Source organism: Hippopotamus amphibius, chromosome 11 (assembly GCF_030028045.1).
Source record: "Hippopotamus amphibius kiboko isolate mHipAmp2 chromosome 11, mHipAmp2.hap2, whole genome shotgun sequence".
In the NCBI taxonomy this organism is placed as follows: domain Eukaryota; kingdom Metazoa; phylum Chordata; class Mammalia; order Artiodactyla; family Hippopotamidae; genus Hippopotamus; species Hippopotamus amphibius.
In genome coordinates, this window is record NC_080196.1 from 23913938 (window position 1) to 23937065 (window position 23128).

General features: G+C 45.8%; 3 protein-coding genes across 9 annotated transcripts in view; 2 read left to right on the forward strand and 1 right to left on the reverse strand.

Moving 5' to 3' along the window:
- The window catches only part of LOC130832032 (HLA class I histocompatibility antigen, alpha chain G-like), a 32372-nt gene extending 31848 nt beyond the window's left edge, over positions 1 to 524 (reverse strand). Inside the window, exon 1 of the mRNA XM_057700572.1 lies at positions 101 to 524. The gene's annotated coding sequence lies outside the window, so the exon portion shown is untranslated. The remainder of the gene's footprint in view (positions 1 to 100) is intronic.
- Positions 57 to 13162, forward strand: TRIM39 (tripartite motif containing 39). Of its 4 annotated transcripts, none has more exons than XM_057700561.1 (8): positions 57 to 395; positions 745 to 853; positions 2474 to 2933; positions 3958 to 4053; positions 8004 to 8234; positions 9422 to 9444; positions 10035 to 10150; positions 10891 to 13162. In XM_057700561.1, exons 3-8 carry the CDS (start codon positions 2481 to 2483, stop codon positions 11436 to 11438), a joined length of 1467 nt encoding a protein of 488 aa, XP_057556544.1. In that variant the 5' UTR covers positions 57 to 395; positions 745 to 853; positions 2474 to 2480; the 3' UTR covers positions 11439 to 13162. The 4 variants fall into 4 exon arrangements, with proteins under 4 accessions (XP_057556544.1, XP_057556545.1, XP_057556543.1 ...); XM_057700562.1 differs by having other exon boundaries at positions 771 to 853; XM_057700560.1 differs by lacking the exon at positions 745 to 853 and having other exon boundaries at positions 60 to 395; positions 10891 to 13161.
- Positions 13163 to 14124: 962 nt separating this feature from the next.
- On the forward strand, positions 14125 to 20567 carry RPP21 (ribonuclease P/MRP subunit p21). Of its 4 annotated transcripts, none has more exons than XM_057700579.1 (5): positions 14125 to 14256; positions 14333 to 14433; positions 14528 to 14610; positions 15710 to 15835; positions 15981 to 16120. In XM_057700579.1, exons 1-5 carry the CDS (start codon positions 14200 to 14202, stop codon positions 16076 to 16078), a joined length of 465 nt encoding a protein of 154 aa, XP_057556562.1. In that variant the 5' UTR covers positions 14125 to 14199; the 3' UTR covers positions 16079 to 16120. The 4 variants fall into 4 exon arrangements, with proteins under 4 accessions (XP_057556562.1, XP_057556563.1, XP_057556565.1 ...); XM_057700580.1 differs by lacking the exon at positions 15981 to 16120 and adding an exon at positions 20485 to 20567 and having other exon boundaries at positions 14138 to 14256; XM_057700582.1 differs by having other exon boundaries at positions 14138 to 14256; positions 14480 to 14610.
- The last annotated feature ends 2561 nt before the right edge of the window (positions 20568 to 23128 follow it).

Here is a 23128-nt window from a genome sequence, read left to right on the forward strand (position 1 = left end):
CGCCCGCCCCGGCGCCCGTAGGCGCCCTGAGGGCAATGGGCTTCAGCGCTCCACCACGCGCATGCGCGGCCCTCTTTCTCCAGCAGCTCCCTCGGGTCACCTGGACGACCGCAATTCAGCCACCTGCCCCTCCGCGTCTCTTCTCGCCCTTGACTCCTCCTGCTGGTTCTCCCCTCCGGCCCCCCGCCTCCTCCTTGTTCCGCAGGCGCGGCTAGGCCCTCCCGCGGCCGCCCGCCGACACCCCGGCTTCCACTGACACGAGCCTCTCCGCGCGGCTTCCGCTTCCGGCGAGTATTGTGTGTCGCGCTGCGGGGCGGGGGCGGGGGGAGGAGGAAGGAGGGAGGCAGCGCTCCGGCGGCTCCGCGCCCCGCACTCCCGGACCCGAAGCCGGGAAGGTAGGTGCTGTCCCGCCGCCGCGCCGGGACCTTGGGGCCTGCCCCCGCTGGCCGGCTCCGCACGCCGCGTCCTAGCGCCCCGCGACTGCGTCACCGGCCCCCCGCACGTAACCACAGCTGCCTCCGCCCGCCTCGGGCCCGGGCGGACGTTTTGCCGCCCCGGCGACGTCAGCGCGTCCGGCGTTGCTTGGCTACCCCGCCGTTCCCCCGTCCCGCAGCCGCTCGCCTCCCCGGGTGAAACTCTTACGCCGTCACCGCGGGTCTCGGCTGCGTCATAGCGGCAGGCATCCCACCTTCACGTCACACCTCCTCCTCACCTGGACACGCATCCCTCCCTCCCTGCCAACAGCGACGTTTCCTGTCCCCCCTCTCCAGTCCCCCTGAGCCGGATCTGGCGGGAGAAGATGGAGACGGGGGTGGGACCGAGTTGTGGACCACGCTCAGGAAAGGGTCGCAAGGTGGGACCCCCGACAGTGGTAGAAACAAAATGAGGACGGCGCTGAAGTTTGTCCTTCTACTGAGACACGAGGATAGAGGGGAAAAAAGGACCAACCCAGAGGCACCCAAGGCCTCACTACTGCTGTAGCTCCAGGTCCTCTCCCCATACCTCCCTAACCTTTCCCCATCTCTCTTTCACACTACTTATTTGCTAGCCTAGACCCATCCTGGTCCCTAACTCTGCATACAATTCAACTCACCCCAAGTGAGGAGACCACCTAATTTCTAGAAGATTAGGGAAAGGAAGGGTTACTCGACAAAGTTGGATTCCCATAGGTAGAGAAAAATCATCTGACAACTTCTCTCCTGGTTGAGGGAGGAAATTCAGGTCCAAATAAGTTAACAGTTCCTACTCCAAATTAAACACGTTTCACGTATGCCATCAATATATACAGGAGTAATCATTGTTAACTCATTACATGGCCACTTCTCTGCCAACACATAGACTTACTATATTTCGCTCTGTTGGGTCCCTCAGGAAGAGGGGTTAAGGGGATGGAGAAATTAACTATTTCATGGATAAAAGTGGTGATGTTTTAAGGATGGAATAGAGGACCAGCCTTCTGCTTTATAAATCTCTTAGATGCATTTCCAATTCTTTTGATGCTTCATAGAGGGAGTTCTTGACTGCCTCTTTACTTTTCTCCCTGTTAATTTCCAACCACTTCAGAAACTATTAGTTGGAAGTACAGTACATCCAAGAAATTAGACATCAGTAACTATTTCAAAAGACTGCAGTCACTGTTGAATACTTAGAATAGACTTGTCAGCTCTCTTTTCAGGAAATTATTGCCCTGGGCTCAGTAACAGACTCTTCAGTATAGTTGCCATGAATTTATCACTTTTCAGCAGTTCCAAACGTTCCAATGCATACAAACAGAAACGAGTTGTATGAATCATTTCATTTCAAGAAGAGGGCGCACTTCCTCTAGGCTAGCCTAATAAAAGAAAGAATAATATCAAACTTTTCTGAAAAGAAGAGGTTGTTAACCTTGCCTAACTCATTCTGTTTATTACCCTTTGAAAGAATGAGAGAACAGTGGCAGAGAATCAAGCTTAGGCTGCTTGGGGCTACTGTAGTAAAACTCTTCTGTAACATTAAACTTTAAAATATACTTAATTTAAGAAGTCTTAATGCTTTGGCTTTTGTGGCACCTTTCACTTTCCCACACTCTTTTCTCATCTATTAGAAAAAGATGTCAAACTAGGAATACATTGGTCTGAAACTGTTGGTTGTAAGATACAAGTGGAATGAACCTGGATCAGGAGAAGTACTCTGGGCTAGAGTTGAAGGAAACCTCTGCTTCTAACAAGAGAAAGCAGTGGTAAAAGACAAGAGATTGAGGGTTGTGTGTCAGTTTGCTGAAGAGAAAAAAAAAATTGATGGCTAGGAGTCACAAGTTTTGGAAATGGAGAAATGAAAAAGGTTGACTAGTGGAAGAGAAGATGTAAAATATCATGATGGGGCTAAATCTGGAGATTGGATTTAACATGGGGGTAAATGTCAGGCCAGGGAGGCAAAAAAGACTAAACCTCCCAACTAACATTTTTCTTTTTGCTTCTCCCTTCCTAACCTCAAGTTAAATAATGGCCGAGACAAGTCTGTTAGAGGCTGGGGCCTCTGCAGCCTCCACAGCTGCAGCTCTGGAGAACTTACAGGTGGAGGCAAGTTGTTCTGTGTGCTTGGAGTATCTGAAGGAGCCTGTCATCATTGAGTGTGGGCACAACTTCTGCAAAGCTTGCATCACTCGCTGGTGGGAGGATCTAGAGAGGGACTTCCCTTGCCCTGTATGTCGAAAGACGTCGCGCTACCGCAGTCTCCGGCCTAATCGACAGCTGGGCAGTATGGTGGAAATTGCCAAGCAGCTCCAGGCCGTCAAGCGGAAGATCCGAGATGAAAGCCTCTGCCCCCAGCACCATGAGGCCCTCAGCCTCTTCTGCTATGAGGACCAGGAGGCTGTGTGTTTGATATGTGCAATTTCCCACACCCACCGGGCCCACACCGTCGTGCCACTGGATGATGCCACACAGGAGTACAAGGTAGGAAACCAAACACATGGTGCCAGTGCAGGGCAGGGGGGAGGAGCACAGAGGATGGGAGACTCCCTGAGTAGAGGATCGTTAAGTTCCTGAGGGCAAGGTGGTACCCGATCCTCACTCTGTAGTCCCCTAAGAGCTATGTACATAGGGGCACACAGTACGTCTGATCAGTTATCCTCAGGCATGAAGAAGAGCAGGAAGGAGTACCCCCAAAATTTCTGTCTGACTTTTGTAACATATTTGAGTATGTGTGGTCATGGAATGTGTCATATTTTTCATAAATGAATGAAACCACATGCAGAAGATCAAACTTAAGAAGAGCTGGAAAATGGTCTGGTTTCTTCATTCTGTCCCCTTGCTCAGCACACCGCTTGTTTACCCACTGGTACTGGGAACAGGTAACATCACTTTAGAATGATCCCCACCAGGCTAAGCTGAACCAGTCTGTTTGCATCTTCCCCAGATAATGGATAACATGGCATCTGGTTTAACTTACTGCTGGGACACAGGGAAAATGTTTGAGTAATAGGAACTAGAGATTTTAATAATGTCTTAACACTTTATCAAGTACTTTGCCTAATTATGTTAATAAAACCTTGGAAATAAGACTTTATGGTAGTTTGCAGAATAAGTAATCAAGATTTTATTATATTTGCCAGTGATTAGAGTTGGATAGGAAAACAAGTTTAAAGAAGGATATCAGGGTGCAGAAGGTCACTTTGACAGTAACAGGCAGTTCCTTGAGTTAGAAAGTGAATAGGTCTGGGGAAGGACAGAGAGTCGGTGATAGCCGGACACTGTGAGATTCAGTGAAAGGAAGATTTGGTGAGCAAGGAAGGTGATGGAGACAGGCTGGTGGCAGGAGGAGGGACCTATAGGAAGCTGACACCTCAAATGACAGGCAAGGAAGGGAGTTGGATCAAGAGGTGGTGAGGTGGATAGGAAGCAAACAAATGGGGTAGCCTCTGAACATAAGATGTACCGGCCAACCCCAAATGTCATTCTCCCACTTCTCACCCCTCAGGAAAAACTGCAGAAGTGCCTGGAGCCCCTGGAGCAGAAGCTGCAGGAGATCACCCGCTGCAAGTCCTCTGAGGAGAAAAAGCCTGGGGAACTCAAGGTAAAGGCAGGCAATACCATTTGGGCTACTCTGCAGGCCGTTAACCAAACATAACCACACATTATTTAATCCACCAGTTCTGGTTTATTAGAAAAATGCTGTTCTCTCAAAAACAATGATATTTTGTTAAGCTTGATTGTTATTAAATATTGTACGTAAATTACTTGTTATGGATTAGGAATTGAGAAGGATGTAAGAGGTGAAGGACAGAACATCTTGTATCTGGCAAGTTGAGGGAATTCATGCCCGTTGGTCTCCTTTTCTTTGTAAGGCAGGGAAGGAGGCTCTCTGCTGAGAGTTCCTTAGAGAGATTGAGGAAAGGAGAATGTGGAAGGTGCACTGGGGAGGAAGGATGAAGGAGCTGCCCAAGAGCTCCCAAAGAACCCCCCAGAGACATTAGGACCACATTCTCCTTTTTTTGTTTGTTTTTTTGTTTGTTTTGAGGAATACATTTAATTTTTTTTTATTTTTAATCTTTTAAAATTATTTTTTAATTTATTTTTGGTTGTGTTGGGTCTTCATTGCTGTGCACAGGCTTTCTCTAGTTGCAGCGAGCAGGGGCTACTCTTTATTATGGTGCATGGGCTTCTCATTGCAGTGGCTTCTCTTGTTGTGGAGCACAGGCTCTAGGCGCGTGGGCTTCAGTAGTTGTGGCTCTCAGGCTCAGTAGTTGTGGCACATGGACTTAGTTGCTCCGTGGCATGTGGGATCTTCCTGGACCAGGGATTGAACCCATGTTCCCTGCATTGGCAGGCAGATTCTTAATTACAAAGCCACCAGGGAAGTCCCAGGACCACATTCTCTTAAATCAAGTAAGCTCAAGTATATTAGATGATATTGGTTCCTAGAATTCTTCCCGTCCTCATCTTCTACCTATAGGATCCTATCTTATCCTAAGATGAAAACCACTTCCTATATAACCTTTCCTGACCCTTCAGAAATTAGCTTTCTTAATTTTCATACAGTTTCGCATCTCTTCCATAGCATTACCATATTTGTAGCATGGTATTTTGGTATCTGCCTTATTTCTTCCTTTGGACAGTGAAACGTATTAATTATAGCAGTACTGTAATAATAACTAGTATTTATTGAGTCCTGTGCATTAATTCATTAGATGTCCATGACATTTCAAACTTACAGGATTGTAATAGGCCTTAGGGTTCTGCCCAGTTTTAAGTTCTAAGAGTTCAGGCTAGACTTGGCCCAAATGGGATATAGAAGAGGTACAAGACAAGGAGAAGGGAGTCCAGGAAGTCATATTTGGCAAAAATGGACTTGGATACCCTGTAAGGTAAGTATTGTTATCTCCAGTTCACACAGGAGGAAACAGAACTTGCATAAGTGTTTAGTCCAAGATCATACAGCCAGTATGTGGCAAAACCAGAGATACTAATTCTGCAGGAATCAGTAAATATTTACTAAGCTTCCAGCATAGGCCAAACCCTGTCTTTGACACTGGGAAACAATGATAAGCAAAAGCACAGTCCCTGCCCTCTTTAAGCTTACGGTCAAGTAGAGAAAATAGAAATGACATGGCACAAAAAGCACAGTTGCAAATTCCTAGGAAGACAGCAGAGAAACTTGACATCATTAAAGGCTTCCAGAAGAAATTAAATAATGAGTTTTTGGAGTTGAGATTTAGGGATCACCAGAAATTAAACACAGGTGTGCAATTAGTAAAAACAATTTTTTTTAACAATTTCAACAGGAAGCAAGTATTATTATCCTAGTCCTTTATACATTTTAACAAACAAACATTTGAATTTTTAAAGAATTTAAACTAATTTTTATTGCAAAGGTGAACTTTAAAAAAAGTTATTCGTCCTTTTGGAGGGCTCCTGAAAAACTTAAAATATGTGAAAATGAAGCTTATTCCCAGTCATTAGCTTTCCTCTTCCTGTTGATCGCCTTCTTAACGGTAAAGGATGGAGAGGGAAATAAAAATTTTAAAAACCTGCTAAATGCTTGAACAGAACTGTGGTTTGTTTTTTTTTTTTAATGTAAATTATCATTTCAGTGGTCTCAGAAACTATCACCAACCACCAACATTCCTTCAGTGACCTTTTTTTTTTTTAAGTTTTATTTATTTATTTATTTATTTGTTTGTTTATTGACTGCATTGGGTCTTCATTGCTGTGCGTGGGCTTTCTCTAGTTGTGGAGAGCAGGGCTACTCTTTGTTGTGGTACGCGGGCTTCTCATTGTGGTGGCTTCTCTTGGTGGAGCACAGGCTCTAGGTGTGTGGGCTTCAGTAGTTGTGGCACATGGGCTCAATAGTTGTGGCTCATGGGCTCTAGAGTGCAGGCTCAGTATTTGTGGCGCACGGGCTTAATTGCTCCGTGACATGTGGGATCTTCCCGGACCAGGGCTTGAACCCATGTCTCCTGCATTGGCAGGCGGATTCTTAACCACTGCACCACCAGGGAAGCCCTTTCAGTGACCTTTTGAATTCTCTCCCTCATCCCCACCTCCAGACCCACTGCCCTGCAAAATAGAGGGAAAAAAAGAGAAGGGATTACGAGATTAAATGAGAACCCTTTGCTTTCTTTTTACCAGTTATGAGTCTAAATTCTACCCATACATCACCCCTAAATACACACCCACACAGAAAAAAGGCTGTGTTTTACTTAGTGGTAAATGTTGTGAGAATATGTTTTGTTACAATATGCTCCTGAGGAGGCAGCAATGGAATGGGAAGCAGCAAGCAGCTCTAGAACTGGAGCTGGTCAGCCTCTGCTGGGCGCTAGCTTGCAATCCAGAAACACAAGGCTCGTAAGGCCCACCCTGGCTTTGCAGCCCCACTTTCTGTTCACCCTCAACCCTGCCTTCCAGTCCCTATCCACTTCCTCCTTCCAGAGTCCCAGTCTCTGCTTCTAAGTTTGCTTTCCTCTTGGGCTGATTCCTCCCCATCAAACATGAAATGCTTGGGGAATCCTTTGGGGAGAGCACTCCTGTTGCAGTGGAGATGCTAAAGGGAGGATGTGCCTGCTGATAACTCTCAGAAAGAGTTATGACTGGAGTTTCAGTCCTTTATTACCTAATTTCAGAAATTTTAGAGGTTTAACTAGAAGAGCATGTTCCAAATTTCAAGCAATTAATTTACTAACAAACTTCTATAACCTGTTCCTGAGGTGTGGGCTGTCAGTCTCTGAAGTAACTTGAAACTGTTTAACAGGTTCAGCCCTGAAATCTACGTATATATTTTGTAACGACTGATTACTAAAATCTCACTGATTCTGATATTTTTCCAGTTGCTTCTCTGGTTTTTATCAAGTAGATGTCTTGCAATGTACAAATGATGACAGTCTCTAACTTTCCAGTATTTGTGCTTTCCTTGTCTTGACAGATTGCATTAGCTAGAACTTTAGAGTAGGGAATAGCAGAGGTATCTCTGATGTCTGTAATAGTATGTCATATTATTGAGCTCTTATGTCCTGAATTTTTTTACTAAAACAAAAGTATAGCTTTTTTAGAAGTTAATCTAATAAAGAAAATGAAATTTTTAACATTGGTTTATTTTTTATCTCCTCAATGGTGTTCATCCCAAGTCATCAGTAGAAGTGACAGTGGGGATGGAGCCATTCTTTTTTTGGTTTTTTTAAGTTTTTATTGGAGAATAGTTGCTTTACAATATTCTGTTAATTTCTGCTGTACAGCAAAGTGAATCAGCTATGCATATACATATATACCCTCTTTTTTGGATTTCCTTTCCATTTAGGTCACCACAGAGCATTGAATAGAGTTCCCTGTGCTATACAATAGGTTCTCATTAGTTAGGGATAGAACCATTCTTTATAGAAGGAAACTCCAGTGGAGAGAAACATGAGTGTCCTAGTAAGCTCTTTCCAATGACACTGGAAGTCTGTGTAAATTCATACACATGGTGGGTGGGGAAAGGCACCCTATGCCCCACTGGCCCTGTTAAACATAACACCCACCCTCTGTTCTCAGAGACTAGTGGAGAGTCGTCGACAGCAGATCCTAAAGGAATTTGAAGAGCTTCATCGGCGACTGGATGAAGAGCAGCAGGTGTTACTTTCACGACTGGAGGAGGAGGAACAGGACATTCTACAGCGCCTCCGAGAAAATGCTGCTCACCTTGGAGACAAGCGCCGGGACCTGGCCCACTTGGCTGCTGAGGTGGAGGGCAAGTGCTTACAGTCGGGCTTCGAGATGCTTAAGGTTCGACCTTTGCCCCTGCATAGCCCCTCAGGCCGAGCGCAGTCTAGCTTTGCACAGGCCATTCTGTCAGCCTGCAATGCTCACTCCTCCGCTCTGCCTCTCTAAATCCAGTTCCTTCTTCCAGACATGCTCAAAGGCTCTTTCTCTACAGAAAGGCTTCTCTGATTTCTCCCATCCCCTATGATCATTTCTGTGTTCTTATGTCTTGTCAACAATTATGTGCTTAACTTGTACCAAAGAAAAAATTCACTCTTTTGAGAGGAGGGCAGTCTAGTCTGAATTAGTGAAAAAACTATGCATTAAAAATTGTGTAAATGCAGTAACCATTACTTATAAATCCTGGAACTTGATTTACCTAGTGCTCAGAAAGAATAGAATCATAGTTTGAAGGACACTTGAAATAATGTGTAAGTAGTATATTGCTTTCAATATGTAAATAGTGCCTCTAAAATGTTTGAAATAGTTTGTTTTCTTAAGCAAATGAATGGTGTTAGCAAGGCTGTAGGAAACATATTTCTTATCTTAGAGATCACATTACCAGCATTTGAATCAGTGAGGCTTCATTGTACATTTATCTGCATGTTATATATTGCTTGGTATTTATTCTCGTGTCCTTTCATGTATGTGTGTTCTGCCTTCCATATTAAACTGGGAAATCTTTGGGGGGCAGAGATTTGTCTTCTTTGTCTTCTGGACCCCAAGTATTCACAAATCAGGATTGGCACACAGCTACTAATATTTATTAACCAGTACTAGACAAGGGATATCAAACCACAACAGGAGAGTGTGATTCGTTCCTATGCCAGCAGTCTGGAACTATCTGTACTGATCCTCAAGGAGACAGGTGTGTGGTTGGTACTTGGGGGACAGAGTAAAGAGCAGACACAATCCCTGTCCCTGGCATTGAGTCCCAGTGTTCTTGAGGAGCAAAGACAAACACACAAGAAACTATTTGGAAGTGATATCAATTACCAAGCTTCATCATGACTGAGAGTTGAAATGGGGGTTAGGTTGGGAGAGATGTACTCAGATTCCTCTAGAGCTCGTCTCCTTGCATTGTGACCCTTAGTTTGCCTTATGCATATTTAATAGATCTAGATCTAGAACTTTTGGGAGGAGGGAAACCTGTTGCCTTTAGGACCCTTGACTACCAGGACCAATATTGCTTTCTTTTCTCCTTCCTCTAGGATGTCAAAAGTACCCTGGAAAAGTAAGTGATTCTTGTATCTCTTTGAGTGAGTTAGGTCTTGGCTTAAAGAGTAGGGCTACAATAAGTAGTTGGGGGAGTAAGGATGGGAAAGTCGTGCCGTGTCCGGGTAGAAAAAGGGAGAAGGTTTATTGCATCCATGAAGCCAGTTAGAGAGCAAATCATTGGGAGTACGAGTCCCTTACGTTTTCCCCTTTGAGCATTAGGACTTCCTTGTTAAGGTAGATACCAAGATAATGTAATAGGACCAGATTCTACCTGGGCCTATGGGTGGAATTGTGTCCAAACAAGATGGAAGGAGGAACTGGTTGGGGGTGGGGGGGTGGGGTATCTGTTTGCATGAAATATGACAATACCTCCAAAAAGTTCTAAGATTTATTCTTAAGATAAGGGTTTGTCTAGGGGACCATATGTCTCTCCATAGATAGGCAAAAGAATGCAATAAGCGAGTACTTGCCTTGAGGGAGGAGAAAGTGTTTCTTGAGGATGGAGAATTTTAGTTTCTCCCTAAAGATGACAGCATCTGAATACTTACTAAGCTGGAGCTTCCCCTGACCCTGCCCTTTCTTCCCCTATCTCCCCATCCCTCCTAGATGTGAGAAGGTGAAGACCATGGAGGTGACTTCAGTATCCATAGAGCTGGAAAAGAACTTCAGCAATTTCCCCCGACAGTACTTTGCACTAAGGAAAATCCTTAAACAGCTAATTGGTGAGTTGTTCCAAAAAGGAAACTAGTAGAAGTAATCAGCAGAGAGAAGGAAGTCTTTAGGTCCTGCTTTATCTGGACTTCAGTTGTCCCCTCCATCACTCGTCATGCCCGTATCCACATTCATTCCTTCACTTGGCTTTCAGTCTCACCCTGAGTCACAGAACTCAAAGTGAGAAGCCTCAGGCATTATCTGCTCTTAGTCCCACGCTTTTCTAAATAGGGACCCAGAGATATTAAATAATTTGCCGAAACTGGCCCCCTCTTGAGAGTGAAAGGGAGTCTCAGTACTTACTCAGAAAATAGTCATAAGTCAGGCTGTTCCAGGAAAACAGACCCATGGTCACCCTAGCGCTAGACTATAATGCTGCCTTGCTCTGTATCCTTCTTAACATTTTTTATTCTTTCTGACCCTTGGACTGTGCCTTGTGCTTTTCCGCACAGTGAAGTGGATGATGATGTCAGGGGGGATGGAGAGGACCGGGCAGGAGACTAAACCACCAGTCCTTGCAGAGTCAAGAGATCATTACCTGTTTATTTTAGGATCAGGATGAGAAGTGAAGCCGTTGTTCCCTCCCCTCCCCTGCCTCAGGTGACACCGAGGATTGAGAAAGTTAAGCAAACCACGGGGCTCTGGGGGCTTTCAGGGAGCAGGCTCTGCGAAGGCAGGCTGGAAGAGTGAGGCAGGGGCGTTGAGCTATTCCCATCCTCATCTAGCTCCCCACTCTGGCTTCTCCCGCCAGCGGATGTGACCCTGGACCCTGAGACTGCTCATCCTAACCTAGTCCTGTCGGAAGATCGGAAGAGCGTCAAGTTCGTGGAGACAAGACTCCGGGATCTCCCTGATACACCACGGCGTTTTACCTTCTACCCTTGCGTCCTGGCTGCTGAGGGTTTCACCTCAGGTCGACACTACTGGGAGGTGGAGGTGGGCGACAAGACCCACTGGGCAGTGGGTGTGTGCCGGGACTCCGTGAGCCGGAAGGGCGAACTGACCCCACTCCCTGAGACTGGCTACTGGCGGGTGCGGCTGTGGAACGGGGACAAGTATGCAGCCACCACCACGCCTTTTACCCCTTTGCACATCAAGGTGAAACCCAGGCGGGTGGGCATATTCCTAGACTATGAGGCCGGCACACTGTCTTTTTACAACGTCACAGACCGCTCTCATATCTACACCTTCACTGATACTTTTACTGAGAAACTTTGGCCCCTCTTCTATCCAGGCATCCGGGCTGGTCGGAAGAATGCTGCACCACTTACCATCAGGCCCCCAACAGATTGGGAGTGACAGGTAGGGACATGGGAATAATCAGGGTGAGGCAGGGTCAAGAGCTATGGGCCTTCCTTCCTGTGACCTGCTGGAACGTCTTCGTGTCTGCCTGGTTCCAGTCCTGAACCATCTAGGAGAACACCTTGGTTTCTAGAATGGTTTATGGGGAAGAGTAGGTAGGACTGGGCTGGGACGAGAGCACTGCAGTGTCTCCCTCCTAACTGTTAGGGTGGAGTGCTGATTCCCAGGGGTTGTCTCCTCTGAAGTCCATCAGGTTTTCTGTTGCACAAGGATGGGTTGGGAAGGAAGGAGAGGCTTTTCCAGAAACAACAAGTCTATGGGAGGGTCTGACTTGCTCAAACCAGAGGAGGAAACAGAAACCCCTGTACATCCTTTTAGGGGGTTCTTTGACCCAGAATAGTCTTGTTTTTTTTTTTTTTTTAGGAAGATCACAGGGGTCTTTGTACCTCTAAATTGAAATAAAGATGAATGACAGTTGCTCTCGTGGGTCTAGAAGTTGAGGAGTTATTTTCAGGGCAGAGATTAGGCATCAAGAAGGTTAGAAAGAAGGTCAGGAAATGGGGCTAAAGGAACAGATTCCTGAAGACTAATGAAGGGGAGAAGGGTTTCTTTGGTTGCCATTGAGTAGGATTGGCCAGAGGTAGGAATGTGGGGAGGAGGGGTAGGAAGAAAGAGAACCCACGTCCCTGCCTCAGCCTTCAGCAGAGCTGGCTTATCACCCGCCTCCTTGTAGTTGCTCGTCTCCAAGAGCTGTTACCTTGCTCATCTGGAGAGGCAAGATGCAAGAGATCCTGCAAGACACGTCTACCCTTTCACTGCTTTCCCAAGGGAACTTGGAAAGGAGAGAGTCAGATACTAGAGGAAAGAGAAAAGTATTCCTATCCAAAGCCCTGGCCTTAAAGGATGCTACTAAGTAGCTACTCCCAAGTTTTCAGCCTTGTTACCTGGCTAAGGTGTCCAAGCCAGACAGGGGAAAAGAAGATGGAGTCTTCCTCACCCTGGGGACAGGGTAGAAGAGGGTGGTATGTATAGGGAAGGGCCAGATAGGCAACTTCCTTTGGCCGGTGTGCATCTGGCCTGGAACTCGTGTTCACAAGAGCTGTTTTTTTGTTTGTTTGTTGCCATCCTTCACCTTTTGCCATTTCTCCTATCAGAGAATGTAAATCATTTTAATGTTAGGCCAAAATAAACAACCTGTAGGGTACATATGTTTTCAAAAAAAGGTAAAGCAATGCATGCCAAACCAAACTAAAATGACTGGATTATCTGCTACTTGGGTAATCGGGTTCACAGAAGATTGGGACAAGAAACTGCAGTTTATTGAGGGCATTTCAGCTCCTCCTACCACCTCAACAGGACTTTGTCCAGACTCTCCTCTTACCTTTGTGCCTTGACTGTGGTTCTTTGTGGCAAGATGCTTTGGTTGGTAAAACATAATATGGAACAAAGGATCCACTGAAGTGATCTATGTGTCCTGTGGTAATTTGATAACTTCTGTTGATGTGTAAGAAACATGGGTGTTAAAATGGATGTTCCTTGGAATTCCCTGGTGGTCCAGTGGTCAGCACTCTGCACTCTCACTGTCAGGGGCCTGGGTTTGATCCCAGGTCCTGGAACTAATATCCCACAAGCCACGCGGTGCAGCCAAAAAAAAAAGTTGCATGTTCCTGGGGCTCACCCTCAGTGATTGATCGAGATCTGGAGTGGGCCTAGGCATCTGCCTTTTAAACATACTCCTCATTTGAGTCTGGAGACCCTTATGAAACTAATCCAAGAGAAAATTTCAACCATTTCCTTCAAACTGAAGGCTCGGTTCCCTGCCCAGCCTGATGGTGGATGAGGGGAGGGGTTTGAGAGGAGATAACCCTCATCCTCTCCTGACTTATGCTGCCCTCTCCCCATCTCAGGGTTTACTCATGTTCTATCCTTCTACTTAACCTCAGGAACGAGTGGTTATTAACTATGAACCAGAAGTAAACACAATATGTCAAACAGAGCAAAGCAGAGGCAGAGGTCAAAGGGAGGGATGTGAAGCACTGCATGTGAAACACTACAGGGGATGTTTTTTCAGGGGCAGGGGATGATGTTGACAGGTTCCTGTGCTCCAGTACCTAAGACTAGGAGTTAGTGAGGACCACCTACTTACTGTGTGTCCAGCACTGCATTTTGGTAATTGGAAAAGATTGGAAGTAAGCTGCGCTTTCAAAGGGCCAAGAGCCCTCTTCCCTCCATCTACCACCCTCATGATCCTTTCCAATTTCACTCTCACTGACATCAGTGGTTTTTTTGAATGTATAACCTGCTTCTTCAGTCTGTAGGTCTTCCGGGCATCTGCCTTTGGCTTAAGGAGCATAGGGCAGAAAGTCTAGCTGGCTATGAGTTGCACATAACCATCTCCCCAAACTATCTGCATAAAGAAACCAGTCTTCTATCCTGAAGATGTTTAGCAGTTTAAGATTCTCTCCTACTCCGCTAGTCTCTGCAGTCTCCACCTAATATGATCATGGGCTTGAGGAAGACTAGGAGGAAGCCAAAACTCACCGAGGAACCCCTGGCTTGGATTGCAGAGGGCGTGGTGGCTTTGCAAATTCATGGGTCTGTAAGGCCGCAGGGTGGCGCCAGCGTAAGGACGGCTGAGGAGCGCGCTCGGCCCCAGGAACTACGCTTCCCAGGAGGCCTTGCGCGGACGCCCGGGGACTCGGCTAGCCCAGGGGTAGGGCCTGTGGATGGTCGTGTGCTGGGAGCTCGCGCGGCGCGGATGGCCGGGCAGGTGAAGGACCGGGAGGCTTTCCAGAGGCTCAGCTTCCTGTACCAGGTGAGTCCACGTCGCGGCGCACGCACAGGGAGGCGGCCCAGCGCGGAGGGCCCTCAGTGACGGCTCCCTCCCTCAGGCCGCCCACTGCGTCCTCGCGCAGCACCCCGAGAACCTGGCGCTGGCGAGGTTTTACTGCCACACGGAGAGGACCATAGCGAAGCGGCTCGTATTGCGGCGGTGAGAGGGGTGCGGAGCCCGACGGCGGGCGGGACGGGGAAAGGAGGGGAGAGGGAGAGCGGGCGCCCGGACCACCACCCACCTCCGTCCCCAGGGATCCCTCGGTGAAGAGGACCCTCTGTCGTGGCTGCTCTTCCCTCCTCATCCCGGGCCTGACCTGCACCCAGCGCCAGAGACGTGAGTGCGCCTTCCTGGGTGGGATGTTTGAGGAGCACCTGTGGGCTGGGGGAGGGGACGCGCAGTGATCCCTTCTTCCATGTGGACGGGTGCCAGGTGTGGGATTTGGAGGCGTCGGCTTTTTCCAGCTCTGAGTTAAGTTGTTAACTCCACTCGGACAAACTAGGTCTGGGCAGTAGAGAAATGATGTTGCCATGAGAGGCAGCCTCGCCTTCGCGTGATAATAGATGTTATTTGACATCATGGAAAACATGATTCCATCTTCATTCATTCATTCAACAATTATTTTTCTGAGATGTGTCAAGTATTGCTCTAGATCATTATTCTCATTGAAATTATAGTTTGACTGAGACAAACAATTAGAATAGCGTAGAAGAATGCTTTAATTAGGGGAGCAGAATACTCAGTTACTTAAACCAGTAGTGGTGAGGTTCATTATAAAGGAAGGGAGTTGGAGATGGAAATTCTAGGCATTTGTGAGGCCTCAGAAAAGGGAGTTTGTGGTGCTGTGAAGGAACTGAGAGTTCAGGAGGCTGTTTTGTGGTGGGCAAGGCCAGGACGTGTAGCGGGAGAGGGAAACAGGGCAGATCTTGAAGAGCCTTGTTAAGGAGTTTGGACTTCATCTTAAAGGGTACCAAGAGGGACTTCCCTGGTGGTTTAGTGGTTAAGACTCCACACTCTCAATGCAGGGGGCCCCGGTTCGATCCCTAGTCAGAGAACTAGATCCTGCACACCACAACAAAGATCCCATGTCTCACAATTAAGACCAGGTGCAACCAAATAAATAAGTAAAGGGTACCAAGAAAATGACAGACTTTATGTGGGGACTTGACGCCATCAAATCAAAGTGGGGAGGGAGTAGAATCCCTACTGGAAAACAGTGGAGGCAAAACTGGGTGCAGCAAAAGCTACAACTGGGGATCCAAATAAAAATGCACAAGTGATCTCACTAAAAGAAGTTTTGGCATGCAGAAGATGCTCAATATTTATTGACAGAATAAAACTGAAGAAACTGCCAAAAAAAAAAAAAACAACTGGGTGCAGGAGACCTTTTCTTCTCCTAAACCTGGGCACTCTCTTTTCCCCACATGCACCCCAGGCTGCAAGGGTCAGCGCTGGACTATACAGACCTGCCTGACATGCCAGCGCAGCCAACGGTTCCTCAACGATCCTAGGCATCTGCTCTGGGGAGACCGGCCTGAGGCCCAGCTGGGGAGCCAGGCAGGTGAGAGGTGGTTGAGAAAATTGGGGATATCCCAGGGGGGTAGTGACAGTGGGTAACACAGAGCTGTAGAGGACACGTGGATGGGTTCTGAGTTGGTGTGAAAAGTGCCATGGTCTTAAAAAACTTATTCTGCTCATCTACTCAGATCCCAAACCACCACAACCCCTGCCAAACACAGCCCACCCCATTCCAGCCCACCTTCCTGAGGAAAAAGTGCAGACTCAGAGTTCCAGTCAGCAGTGATGGATTCACCCTGTCTTCCAAATAAATTTTGATTCTGTTTAACTTTGCGTGATTCTGTTCTGTGAGTATTTCAGCTCTTAACTCCATTTTCCTCTGTTTCTGCCTGTATTTCTCTGTCACCAGCTAACCTCTTCTTTGTCCTTTTTGTCCTTTGTCATTGTCATCCTCGTACTCCCACCACTCAGGGAGATCCCAGTTACCACTTGGCCCCATGAAGCTGCTCCCATTTCCAGGACCCTGCCTCCAGTGCCCCTCCACGCCTGCTTCCTCAATGCAGTGCCATAATTAGAGCTCAGGCTCCAGGGTTGTCTGCAAGGCCCTGAGCTGCCTTAAGGCAGTCCATTTTAGGTAGCCCTGGCCGTTGACTAAAGGGCTGGGCAGACAGACTGCTGATGCCACTGTTGCTGTTTTTAAAGGAGGAGGGGAAAGTTTGGGTGGGGTTGGCAGAGGGAGGGTTAAGATTCTCCAACCCCACTTGGTATTGGGTCTTGTCCCAATCCCTGTGTTTTCTTCTATAAAATTCTAATAAGAGAAATTGTACAACCTGAACTAATAAAGTCAAAGGTACTGACAAAAGGACACTGACAGATATTACACAAGTATGTTCTTCAAGGTTTTCTTGAAAATCAGCAAACAACAAAAATTGTTTTATTTGATATCCCTGGACAACTTACTTGAGGACTGAATTTCACACTGACCTCTTTGCTAGGTGCCAGCTAACCCATTTACCCCAAAAGTAGACAAACAGAATTCACTATTCCCAGAATGCAGTTTTCTTCCTTCCCTCTTGGAAATCCTGGTTGCACTTATTCATTGCTGTATAAAAATCACTGTGTAATGTTGTAGCTTAAAACAACAATGATATGTTATTTTCCCTGATTCTGTGGGCTAGACTGACTGAGGCCTTGTCTGAGTGGTTCTTCCGTTCCATATGGCATCACCTGGAATCACTCAGCTGCATTTAGCTGGTGGCTGGTACCTGGTCTGGAAGACTCAAGAAGCTTCATTTGCGTGAATGGCTCCTCATTGCTTCTCCGTGTGGCCTTGCTGTGTAGCTGGCCTTGACGTCCTCACAGCAGGGCTGTCTCTGGGTGGTTGGACTTGTTACATAGCTTCTGGCTTCCACAGAGAGTATTCCAAGAAGACAAGCTCCAAGGTACAAGTGCTTATCAAGCCTCTGTTCTCGTCATGCTTGCTAATGTCCCCTTGACCAGAGTAAGTCACGTGGCCAAGCCCAGGTTCAGTGTGGAAGGGGCTACACTGGGGCGTGAATACTGGGAGGTTCATTGGTTCCTTGAGGACCACCAGTGTAGCAATCTACCACATCCTAGTTTTGCCTTTGTCCCTGACTCATTCTCTCCACTGATTCCTTCATATGTCGGTACACCATTTGCATGGAAAATACTAATTGGTGTGCAAGTAACTAAATGTCTCTGAGTTATTCTTTGATGTTTATTTCTGGAAATAGTACCCAATGGGTCAACTGTAGCAGCCAACACAAACGGGTAGCCTGAAAGTGCACCTCATGCAGGCCTGGACCCTTTGTGTCCTCAGCTCACCTTCCTTGGCTCCCTCCTTGAGTGTCATTTCTGAGCTGGTTGATTCTTGCACACTAAATCTGGTTCTTGGCCAAGTTGTTTTGAGTGTGATTATGATTGCACATAACTGAACCGGGGGATAGTAGTGGGGTTCCTCTAACTAGAAATCATAGCCCTCTTCCTCCTCCCAAAACTCTGTCCTTTTTCATGTTTACTTATGATACAATAGTTGTCAGTATGTGCAAAAATGGATTTCTTATAACAAAGAGGAAATCAAAGCCCTAGTATGCAATAGTCAGTTTTCTTTTATGTTTCTGAACAGTTCAGTAATTCAAAATCTGTGCTCTGTTAGGACCCGTTAGATAAAATTAAATAGAGGAGAGAGAAGGAACTTATGTCATCCCAATTGAATCAAGAAAACAAGGTCTGGGAATTCCCTGGCAGTCCAGTGGTTAGGACTCAGCACTGCCACTGCATGGGGTGCAGGTTTGATCTTTGGTTGGGGAACTAAGATCCCACAGGACGCACAGTGTGGCCAAAAAGGAAAAAAAAAAAAAAAGTTTTGAGGGAGGTAAGGGGTCTAGTCATTTTTGGTTCAAAACCTCAGGAGCTTCCTAGATAAAATCTGAAACTAGCCCCTGTATACAAAGGGCAAGAAGAGATCAAAGAAAGAGGCAGACCACTCCAGATTGGTAGGTGGCAGGTTTAAAATAAGCAAGGGAACTTACATACGAAGCTTGTCTTGGGCAGCAGCAAGATGAGTAGATCTCCACACCCACCCACCAGAACTTTAAAAGTTTATATAGAGGCCTTAACAGGGTTCAGTCACACCTTCAGTCCTGATTACCTCCTCCAACAGCCATGCACCTATCTGGGAAAAACTTTCAGGCAGAGGGAACAGCTAGGGCAAGTGTCCTGAAGAGGGAACCTCCCCAGGGTATTCAGAGTTCACAAAAGAGGCCAGCATGAGTGAACAGAGTGAGCTAGCTGGAGAGTAGTTAACGTAGCCAAGAGGTCATGGGAGGCCAAGGATCTCTAGGCCATCATAAGGGAATTGACTTCTTCATTGGGAGACCATTGGCAGTTTTTAGTAAGAAATGACATGATCTGGCTTAATATTTTAAAAGGATCACTCTGATCTAAGAGTAAACTAGGAGAGCAAGATTGGAAGAAGGGAAAACAGGAAGCTGTTGTGGTTGCCCATGTGAGAAATGATAGTGGCTTGGACCGGGTCTTAACAGATGGAGAAAAGTGTTCAGATTTTAGATATAGTTTGAAGGTAGAACCCATAGATTTCCTGATGAACTAGCAATGGGGTGTAAGAAAAAAGACGAACAATTCCACAAAACGAAAGTTTGAACGGTCTCCTGATATGTACTATAATATATTCATAACAAGATATTGGTTGTACTTTGAAACTATTCTCTGAAAAGGATATTTTATGAATTTCTATTTGACCCAAGTGTACAGAGAGTCCAGTATATCTCCAGCCCCGATGTGTGTATTAGTCTCCTAGGGCTGCCATAACAAAGTACCGCAGAACGCGTGGCTTACAAGAACAGAAGTTTATTCTGTCACAGTGCTGGAGGGTAGAAGTCAAGCCATCCGCAGGACAATGCTTTCTCCAAAGGCTCTGTAGGAGACTTCCTTGCCTGTTCCTCCTAACTTCTGGTGTTTGTCAGCAATTCTTGGTGATCCTTGGCTTGTAGATACATCGCTCCAGTCTCCGCCTTCAACATCATATGGCATTCTCCCTGTTTGTCTCCTTCTCTGTTCACATTTCCCTCTTACAAGGACATCAGTCATTGGAGTAAGGCCCACGCTAATCCAATACAATCTCATCTTAACTTGGTTATATCTGTAAAGACCCTATTTCCAAATAAGGTCATATTCATATGTTCTAGGTGGACAAAAATTTGGTGGGGGACATTATTCAACTCAGTGCAGGGCAGAAGTTGGGTTTAGAATTCAATCTAATCATTCCTAGGGCTTCTGGAAAGTATGCTGTATGCAGAATGGAGAGACATGCCATCACTAACTATGAACTTTTCTCTCTGTAATGTTAATGCTGTAAGGTTCTTAGCATACATGCTCTCATTATAAAGATAATCAAAGTACCTGATGCTGTTCATTGAGCCTTTTGAGGATCTGTGGTATAAATCAGGGGGGGAGTATTTTTCCAAATTCAAAGAAGAATGAGACAGAACAGTAATTCACCATATTAATGAACTAAAAGAGAAAAAAATCATATAATTTCAGTAAATGTAGAAAAAACATTTGACAGAATCTAACATTTATTCCTAATAAGATCTCTCAGTAAATGAGGAATAGATGAGAACTTCCTCAACCTTAAAAGGACATCTATGAAAAAGCTACAACTAGCATCACATTTAATGATGAAAAACTGAATGCTTTCCCCCTAAAATCAGGAAAGAGACAAGATTGTCTACTCTCACCTCTTCTAGTCATCATTGAACTAGTGGTTCTAGCCAATACAAGTCAAGAAAAAGAAACAAAAGGCATCCAGATTGGAAAGGAAGGAATAAAATTGTTTTAGTTTGCAGAAGACATGATCATCTATGCAGGAAGTCTTAAGATATCTTTTAAAAAGCTCCTACAGGGACTTCCCTGGTGGTCCAGTGGTTAAGACTCTGTGCTTCCACTCCAGGGGGCGTGGGTTTGATCCCTGGTCAGGAAAGTAAGATCCTGCAGGCTGTGCAGTATGGCCAAAAAATAAATAAATAAATAAAAATAAAAAATAAAAAGCTCCTACAACTAATAAGTGAGTTTAGTAAGAATGCAGGAGACAGATAGATAGATAGATATAACATTGTATTTCTATATGCTAGAAATTATATTTCTATACACAATTAAAAACCAATACCATTGGGACTTCCCTGGTGGCGCAGTGGTTAAGAATCTGCCTGCGAATGCTGGGGACACAAGTTTGAGCTCTGGTCCGGGAAGATCCCACATGCCACGGAGCAACTAAGCCCATGTGCCACAACTACTGAGCCTGTGCTCTAGAGCCTGAGAGCCATAACTACTGAGCCCACGTGCTGTAACTACTGAAGCCTGTGCACCTAGAGCCCCTACTCCACAACAAGAGAAGACACTGCAATGAGAAGACCACACACTACAACAAAGAGTAGCCCCTACTCACTGCAACTAGAGAAAGCCCACGTGCAGCAATGAAGACCCAACGCAGCCAATAAATTAATTAATTAATTTTTAAAAAATACCATTTACAATAGCATCCAGATATTAAATACTTAGGGGTAAATATGACAAAAATTATGAAAGGCTTATGTACTGAAAACTATAAGATATTGCTACAAGACCCAAATAAATGGAGAGATATATCATGTTCATGAATTGAAAGACGATATTATTGAGATGTCAGTTCACCCAAAACCTATCTCCGTAGATTTAAAGCACTCTCAAGCCTTTTTTTTTAACTCTGAAAGTCATATATTAATAGCCAAAACAACTCTGAAAAAGAAGAAGAAATTGGAGGAATTAAAGATTTGAGTTCAAGACTTATAAAGAGATAGTAGACAACATAGTCTTGGTGTAAAGATAGAAAAAAATAGATCAATGGAGCAGAATAAAGTCCAGAAATAGATCAACACATATATGGGTAACATTCTTAGCAAGGCAAAAGGCAATTCAGCGAGGAAATGACATTTTTTTACAAGTGATGCTGAAACAATTACTTATCCATATACAAAAAATATATAACTTCATTCCACTGGTCTCCTCAGCCCTCCTCTCACCCAAATCCTAGTCACTGCCTTTCTCCATCTTGCTGCCCCTTCTCTGCTCAGGAGCCCCTTCACCCCTCCCCCCTAGCCCCATCAACCTTGGACCCCAGGAAGAAGGGTCAGACAAGGTATCAACTCCTCCCCACCCCCAGGATATATTTCCACAGAGTCTGAGGATGGAGCCTTCAGCACAGGGTGGAGCAGGAAGGCTGGAGTATTGGAACCCAAAGACCACAGATCTTCAAGGGTTAAACTTGAAGATCAACACTTTCACCTTCCCTTCTAAGAGCTGCCTTCCTGGTCTATCACATCCAAGACCATCACATTCCCAGTGCAACTCATCATCCTTCCTTTGGGACTTGCCTTCATCTTCTTGCTGTTATCTTGATGCTTGTTATAGGGAAGAGAAAGAGTCCAGGTAGGAAAGAGAAATCCCACTTCCTTATGGCTTCCCCACCCTAAATTGTGAAATTGCCTCATTTTCTGCCCCCATTACTGCTGGGCTAGAAATGGCTACACTTAGATATGCAGCAGACTGTGGGAAGGAAACTGGCTGGCAGGTGGGCAAGGCCTCAGCCTAGTTGAGCAACCACTGCCCGGGGGACCAAAATCTTCAGGGAACCAGGCCCGCTGGGACTAGGCAGTTGGGGTAGGAGTTTTCTGGGTTAGAAGTTTAATTGTCAGGTCGGCAGACTAAAAAGATTTAGGCTAGAAGCAAGGCTGGGAGGCTGCTGCCTGTTGAACCATAGTCCCTGCATCCTAGGACTTTCTGGGGTCAGACTGCTGCTTCAGCTCAGCGGACCACTCCATGGTGTTTACAGGCCACAGAGATCTGTTTGAAGCCAGATATCCTCTGCTATCCCTTTGAGGTCTTTGGTCAGTATGTCTGGGGTGTAACTGAGAGGCACCCAGGGTGCCTAGAAATCAGATTTCCATAATACAAGTCACCCCTCTCTAAATTTTGTCCTTGGTTTTTATACATTTTTTTAATAAATTATTTATTTATTTATTGGCTGCGTTGGGTCTTCGTTGCTGCATGCAGGCTTTCTCTAGTTGCGGCGATCAGGGGCTACTCTTCTTTGTGGTGTGCTGGTTTCTCACTGTTGGCTTTTCTTGTTGCAGAGCACAGGCTCTAGGCACCTGAGCTTCAGTAGTTCTGGCACGTGGGCTCAATATTTGTGGCTCATGGGCTCTAGAGCACAGACTCAGTAGTTGTAGTGCAAGGGTTTAGTAGCTCCACAGCATGTGGGATCTTCCCAGACCAGGGCTCGAACCCATGTCCCCTGCATTGGCAGGTGGATTCTTAACCACTGTACCACCAGGGAAGCCCTATAAATTTTTTATATGAAGTTAAATGTTAGCATAACAGATAAGTAAGTGAGAAAATTTGGTGAACATGTGTACATAGATGCCTGGCAAGCTTAAGCAGGTGAGGACAGCAGGTGAACTGTGACCAGCACAGGTGAGGACAGAGGAGCAGAGTTCAGGCAACCAGAATTGGGTGCCCTCCCTGTTTTAAAAGGTACCTGGGGTTTTGCTTCTATTCTGGTATATGTATGGTAAGGCCAACAGATCAGGAGATGATTACCATTGAAAAGATAGTTTTACTGTGGTTCCCAAGAAGGGGAGAGAGAGCTGTTGCACACCACACTGAGCAAGGCCACAGACAGAACACTGAGGTCAGTTGCAGATAGAGAGCAAGCAGAACATCAGGAAAGCCTTTATTGTGGTTTTTGTGGGAAGGAACT